The 7,718-nt window shown below is 47.4% G+C and overlaps 1 protein-coding gene across 1 annotated transcript; it reads left to right on the plus strand.

The window, feature by feature from the left end:
• Window positions 1–327: 327 nt before the first annotated feature.
• LOC119486621 (proteoglycan 4-like) lies at window positions 328–7,301 on the plus strand. The gene is made up of 3 exons (XM_037766865.1): window positions 328–4,561; window positions 5,400–5,416; window positions 5,911–7,301. The coding sequence occupies exons 1-3, from the start codon at window positions 406–408 to the stop codon at window positions 6,664–6,666; spliced, it is 4,929 nt and encodes a 1,642-aa protein (XP_037622793.1). The 5' UTR covers window positions 328–405; the 3' UTR covers window positions 6,667–7,301.
• The last annotated feature ends 417 nt before the right edge of the window (window positions 7,302–7,718 follow it).

Consider the following 7,718-nt stretch of genomic DNA (forward strand, 5'->3'; position numbering starts at 1 on the left):
AGACTGTAAGGCTTTCTAAAGCTTTCACACTTTGTGCTTCTTCCTGACTGATCATTGATCGGTGATCACTGAATCATTCTGCTGATGTAAAGTAGAAATATTTGACCGTTTCCTCTCGCTTCATGCGTATCATCTACTATCTAATCTACTATCTAACTGAGACCATCTACTGAGAACAACATCCACACAATCCTCCTCCTCTCGCTCTGTTTTTTTTTCACCTGTTTCCCTCTGGAAGTTTCTCGCTGCTCGTTTCTCTCTCAGACTCTGTTTCCATCAGCTCCCCCTCCCTCCTCTTCTCCCTCCCACCCTACCTCCTCCTCTCACTGTCACTGTCTCAGACTGAGGTGGGTCTTTTTTACACTCTCTCCCTCTTATCCTTTCACTCTTTACTGTCAGGACGCAATGAGGTTAACAGCACTGTGCGTATGTGGGACCCTGCTGGTCCTCTTGAGCCTCTCTCGGACCACAGCGGACCCTGATGAAGAAGACCTCCTGGGGGATCACGGATTCGGACCCTGCGTTGCGACTCTGAGACCCGAGGGGCCGTGCAGACCGGGGCAGGATGAGAACACGTGCCCGTACCTGTTCAGTCTGCCACCGCTGACTCTCCAACTACCGAAGCAGCTCAGAGAGCTGGAGAAGATCGTGGAGGATTTGCAGAAGCTGAAGGACAACGTGGACCAGCTGAGGAAGATGTGTGCAGACTGTACAGTAAGCCAAACTGAGAGAGAGTGTGGGAGGCAAAGAGAAAGAGAGCATGAAAAGCTGAATGAGGGTACGGACAGACATACGGAGGAGAGGAACTGGCTGAATGAGAGAACTCCTGAGAGGACAGAAGCTTTCAGCAGGGAGTGTAGGACAGACAGGGTTAAAGCAGAGAAGACTATGGCAGGAGATGGTGACACTGACTCAGAAAAAAGAACAATTCTGGAAGAGAAAGAGGGAAAGAAATGGGAAGCAGAGAGAGAGAGCAATAAAGGGGTCGTAAAAGAAAATGAGAGAGACAAAAACCTAAAAGAAGTGGCAGAAAAAGATGGAAAAACGAAGACAGAAGTGGCAAAAGCAAAGGACAAACTGGGACAGGCAAAGGTGCCAACTTCTGGTGGAAATGAGAGAACAGTGGTCAGAAAAAAGGTTGTTGAAAAAAATAACAGGGAGACCGAGACAGACAGAAACACAGACAAAGATGGAAAAGGGAATTCAAAGGGAGATCCAGAGGACAGACTGGAGAATGAAAAAGAGAGGAAAAGTACAAGTAATGTGAAAAATAAGGAGAAAACAGCAGAAAGTGACCGTCACGTGTGGCGAGATGAAACAAAGGAAACAGACAGAAAGACTGAAACTGAAGAAGACGGGGACGATGATGAAATAAAGATGTCCGAGGGCCGTGATGAGCATACAGATAAGGACGGAGAGCAGCACGGGAAGGAGAGGGAGAAGGAAATGGAAATAAAAGAGGAGCGAAATAATGAGAAATCAAAACAGATTGAAAGCATTGGGCGTGCAGAAAAAGAGAAGACTATAAAAGAGGGGGAGGAGGGGGACAGAGAGACGGGAACGGAGATCAAAACAGAAGGAGAAAAAAGGGTCCAGAGTGTCCAGAGAGACGGGGATGGAGAATCAGCATCCAGCGAGTCGACCGAGGGGACAGACTTTGTTTCAATCAGCCCGACTCTTCAGTCTATCATTAGTTCAGCCCCGAGGCTCCACTCCATGGACCCAGACGGAGCTAGAACCTTTACGTCATCTCTACCGTCTCCTCCGTCTCCTCCTCTGTCCAGCTCCACTTCACATTTCATCACAGAGGTCAATCAAGCAAAGACAGTAGTTGCCGATGGACTACAAACCCAAAGTACCGGCCGTGGAGCAGCTGGCTTCTCTGAGCACCCGAGCCCTGATGCAGAGGAAGGCTTTAGGACCACAAGTAGGCCAACAACAGCAGCAGCCACAATAAACACATTGGGTGGTCTTAGACAACAGATAACCAGTCCCACTTCAAGGTTCACCTCGACAACCAGTGCAACACCTGGGGCAGGCTTCCAGGGTCAAGTTAGCTCAACGACAGCAGCTACAACTCCTCGACAGACTTTATACACAACTACGTTCACAGGAGTTTCAGACCGCAGCCGTTGGACAGCCAGAAAGAACATCACCTCAAATACTAAGACTGGCGTGAAACCTCTTCCAGGTCGCGGACCGAAGCCCGGTGAAAAGCATAAACCTGCCAATAAGCCTGAAGCAGATCAAAAGCTTAAAAACCCGAAGAATGACCGTAAACCTGACCGAGCTCCTTCGCCTGATAAAAAAACTAAACATGACCAAAAGCAGAGACCTTCTCACCAAAAACCCACAACCGACCAAAGATCTAAACCCAGCAAAGACCCTAAACGAGTCCAGATCCCAAAACCAGACCAAACACCTCGACCTGATCATTTACCGACTGATCGTAACAATCAAATACCTAAACGTGACCGAGAACATCCAACTGATCAAAGCCCGTTACTTATTCAGAAGCCAAAATCTCATCAAAAGCCAACGCTTCCTGTTCAGAGACCGACATCTCATCAGAGACCTCAAACTGTAAACGCAACTGGTTCTGACCCTCGAACTGACCGAGAACCTGAATCTGTTGAAATCCCAATTACTACTCAAAACTCAAAACCTAAGAAAAAGCCAGTTCATCCTCTCAGAACCGACGAGTCTGATCAAACTCAAAAACCCGATCAAAGATCTACAATAAACCGATATCTCACACCGGTTCAAGAGCCTGAAAGGAGAGCCACAACGAGCCTCACGCCAACACCTGACCAGAAGCCTTTAACAGAATTAATGGAAAACTTTGATGAAAATCCTTCGCCCAAGCCGAAATCTGTCAAAGACTCAACACCTGGACAAACACTTACACCTGATAGTGCCCTCATCATCACACCCCCTGAACCTGATAGTGCCCTCATCACACCCCCTGAACCTGATAGTGATCTCATCAAACCCTCTGAACCTGATAGTGATCTCATCAAACCCTCTGAACCTGATAGTGCCCTCATCATCACACCCCCTGAACCTGATAGTGCCCTCATCATCACACCCCCTGAACCTGATAGTGCCCTCATCATCACACCCCCTGAACCTGATAGTGCCCTCATCATCAAACCCTCTGAACCTGATAGTGCCCTCATCATCACACCCCCTGAACCTGATAGTGCCCTCATCAAACCCTCTGAACCTGATAGTGCCCTCATCACACCCCCTGAACCTGATAGTGATCTCATCAAACCCTCTGAACCTGATAGTGCCCTCATCAAACCCGATAAACCTGATAGTGCCCTCATCAAACCCTCTGAACCTGATAGTGCCCTCATCGTCACACCCCCTGAACCTGATAGTGATCTCATCAAATCCTCTGAACCTGATAGTGATCTCATCACACCCCCTGAACCTGATAGTGCCCTCATCACACCGACCGATCAAAAGCCTAAACCCAGCCAAAAAGCCCCTAAAATAAACCAGAAGCCTAAACCTAGCCCAAAACACCCAGAGGTCGTAACAGGCCCAAAGACTAAACCGAAGCTGAAGCCTAAACCTGACCAAACACCACTGACCCGTCCAGGGCTTAGAACACCTCGGCCTGACCAAACTCTGAAAGCAGAATCCAACAAAACATCCAAACCGAGGCTTCCAGCCAGACGCAGGCCACCGACCCGGCCTACAGTCGGGCCAGGAGCAACACCTGTTCAAAGGCCAAAACCAGCAGGGCGACTGAAGCCAAGTCCAAAGACCAAAACAAATTCAGAGCCTCTTCAAATCAGCGGAACTCCATCAGACGACATCCAAAACTCCCAAACTGACATGCCACCTGCACCTGGCCCCGTAACACAGATTACTGAAGTCAGTTATTCCACGGAGGAGTTCAGACCCAGCACCATGAAAACTATCACTCTGGATCCAAAGACCTCCAACAGCCTGGAGACTGGACCCTTCCCTCGCCCTCACACCGTCTCTGAAGGCTTCACCGTGAGCCCGACCAGCAGGATCACGTCTGATCTGAGGCCACAAACAGCCGGTCGACCACCATCCATCCCAACGACAACAAGACCAAACAAAATCATCCGTGGGATCCTCCCGGGTGTTATCCTCCCGGGTGTTATCTCTAGCACCGGTCCAGGATCCACAAAGACAAATCAAGCTTCTACGACTGACTCCAGCTTACAAGCTAAGCCCCTTCACACTGTGAAGGAAACAGCACCCAGGCACACTCCAGACAAAGTGATGGTTCCAGTCCCAACCCCCAGCACCCAAACTACCTCCACCATGAGCCCTGACCTCAGGTCAACAACCCCCGTCACCTCTGGCCCCGAGCCCCTGGCCGCTGAGGCTTCCACTCCCAGTGCACGAGAACTGCGTGTGAAAATCAACCAGGTGGCGGCTTTCTTCAATAACAGCCTGAGTCCAAGTGGAAGAGCGTTGGACAGGCATCCTAAAGGGCACCTGGAGGACAACCAGGGGGGCAGCAGACCTCACAGGCCCGGCAGCAAACTACCAACACGGAGACCATCTAAAGGCAAGACATCTTATCTTTAACACTAGCACAGTGATGCATGTTCTACCATGAAGGTTGCTGTTATTGCCAGAGCGTGCATGGAATAATAATAGCATGTATAACAGCACGTGCACCACCGTGCATAATACTGTAATGGTTGCTTTGTTTCAACAGTCAACTCTCAGAAATGTATTAACAGAGAGATAATTACAGATGAGGAGGAGAGGAGAGGAGACGTGTGCAACTTCACAATGAAATCCTCTCAAATTCACAACCAACCTCATAAAACCTACCGTGTTCTGTTGACATTACATCACAATAATTAGAAAACTGTTTAGTATTTAAGAGATTATAATTGTATTACTCACTCAACAAACTGGTATGACATGAACTGAAAGGATTTTAAATAAGAGGACCACACGCTGAGCACAAACGATATGAGTTAATGATAATATAATGATGTGGTCTGAGATCATCTTTGTGCCATACATCACGGCTAAAGGAGGAATCTGCGTATGTATGCAAAATGTGTGTGCCTGAGTGTCGTGATTAAAGATAAAACCACAACTATGTGTAGACTAACAGCTTTAAAACATCCCTCAGTGGAGCGTCGCTCAGTCAGTCAATCATTCAGCGTCAGATCAGTCTGGTGGACTCTTCAGTTTAAAGCTTGAATTCAGATGCTGCATATTAATCAAACTAAGAGATCCTAAAGCCTCCTTATCATGTGAATTAACACTAACATGTGAAGGTCTTCATTATACTGTATATTTGACTTTTATTTATCAAAACAATCACGATGAAAAGACTGGTGTTGTAGTTGCACATTTTAAAATCTGCATTTGCTTTTATCTCTCAGATGTGATTTTAAATACGGTATCTACTGTGGAGGTCCAGGTCTTGAAATTCTTCGAAAACACTCAGTCTTTTATGGTGGAAAAGTGTCTTTGCCCCGACCTGTTGCACTCGTGACCTCAACCAACACATTTCACGGCTCCATCACAGCTGCAAGGTGATATTTATTTACACCTGCAAGATACGAGCAGAAGTTCACTCTAAACGAAGACAGGCACGATCTCTTCTGGGGGATTTGAGATAAATCAATTCATCATCTGTCACCACTTATCCTGTTGGGGGGAGGGGGCGGGGAGTACAGACTATTACAGGGCCGACACATAGACACAGACAACCATTCACACCTACGGGACATTTAGAGTCAACAATGAACCTGCATGTCTTTGGACTGTGGGAGGAACATGCTAACTCCACACAGAAGCCAACCCCAGCTGCGAGCGTCTTGCTGTGAGGCGGCGGCGCTACAGTAACCGCTGCTCCACCGTGTCGCCCACGCCTTTGAGAGAAAGCTGTAGCTCATAATTCTTTGTGATTTCTTTCCATCTCCCTCGTCTGCAGTCAGCGTGGCCAGAGACTGCTCCGACCACCTGCTCAGGGGGGACACAAAGAGCAGAGTGTACCTGGTGACCCCTGACCTCCGCAGTAGAAGCTTCCCGGTCTTCTGTGACATGGAGCTGGACGGAGGAGGGTGGACGCTCCTGCAGCGCAGACAGGACGGCAGCGTGAGCTTCAACCGCACCTGGGCCGAGTACCGGTCGGGCTTCGGGGAGCTGGACGGAGGGGAGTTCTGGCTGGGCAACAACATGATCCACCTGCTGACCCGGGACAGGGACATGGTGCTGCGGGTGGAGCTGGAGGACTTTGACGGGGTGATGGAGTACGCAGAGTACGAGCAGTTCAGGGTGGCGAGCGAACGGATGCGTTACCGACTGACGGTGGGCGGTTACTCCGGTACTGCGGGCGACGCTCTGCGCTTCAGTAAAAGTTATGACCACAACAACAGGGCGTTCACCACACCGGACCGGGACCACGACCGCTATCCATCCGGGAACTGCGGCGCCTACTACAGCTCCGGCTGGTGGTTCGATGCCTGCATGGCTGCAAACCTCAACGGGAGGTACTACGTGGGGCGGTACAAGGGAGTCCGGGACGGTATCTTCTGGGGGACGTGGCAGAACATCTCTACAGAGTATTACCCCACCAACGACAGACAGTCCTTTAAAACGGTCCGGATGATGATCCGACCGAAGAGCTTCGGACCACAGGACTGACTCTCTACCTAAAATAACATAATAAACATAAACATAAAGGGTCGAACTACTAACTTCAACCATGAGCTCCTAAGATGCTCCTCACAGTTTAATCACAGCTGGTATACCCTAGTATAGTATAGTAGAGTAGAGTAGAGTATAGTATAGTAGAGTAGAGTAGAGTAGAGTAGAGTAGAGTAGAGTAGAGTAGAGTAGAGTATAGTATAGTAGAGTAGAGTAGAGTATTCCCTCCACAGGGTTATTGTTCACTGTTAACACGATGCTGCCACCTGGTGGTGTTTGATTCTGCACTAATACATAACCATATTTGTTTACAGGATGATATGACAATAACTGAGGATGTACATAGTTACAGAGGTTGTAGACCTAATTCCATATTATCTTTTTTATAGGCTTTTGATATTAACGTGTTGTTGTTTTTTAGAGTGGTATTTGTTTAAAGATGAGAGAGGGAATCCTCTCGTGAAGTTATTTTTCAGTGAATCTGACGGGTACGTAGCAACAGAGAATGAGATTTATTATTATTATTATTATTATTGCAGTACTGGAAGGCCAGTTGATGGTTGATTGAAGCTGCATGAGATGTTTTCTAATCAAAATTTGTTTTGTTAAGATAAATAAAATTGATGAATATATGAACATGGTTTTGTTTTATTTTTCCTTTGTTCTGTTAAAATAAACTAAAGTACAAAATAACCAGTAAATTCAATAACAAGTAAGTAGAGTTAAATCAGCATCAACATGTTCAACAGAACTACAGATTAATCTGATTAACATGATTTAAAGCTGTTACTGTTTTAAATGCTTTAAGACTCAACTTCCCGACAGCCTTTGCGGAGAGAACGATGTCAACTGCGACGCGCTCACATGGTGCCTTCTGATTGGACAATACCTAAAGAGGGGCGGTGCTACATTTACACAAGATTGCACATCCGGCTTGTCTACTTCATTAAAGAAACACGAACTAAGACCGGAAGTGAAACGTTTTGCCTTCAAGATAAAAGCACACAAAATATCTGGGGCGAGTTCAGACTGATGGTTTTTAATTTAGT

This window comes from Sebastes umbrosus, chromosome 4 (genome assembly GCF_015220745.1).
Source record: "Sebastes umbrosus isolate fSebUmb1 chromosome 4, fSebUmb1.pri, whole genome shotgun sequence".
Taxonomy (NCBI): Eukaryota; Metazoa; Chordata; class Actinopteri; order Perciformes; family Sebastidae; genus Sebastes; species Sebastes umbrosus.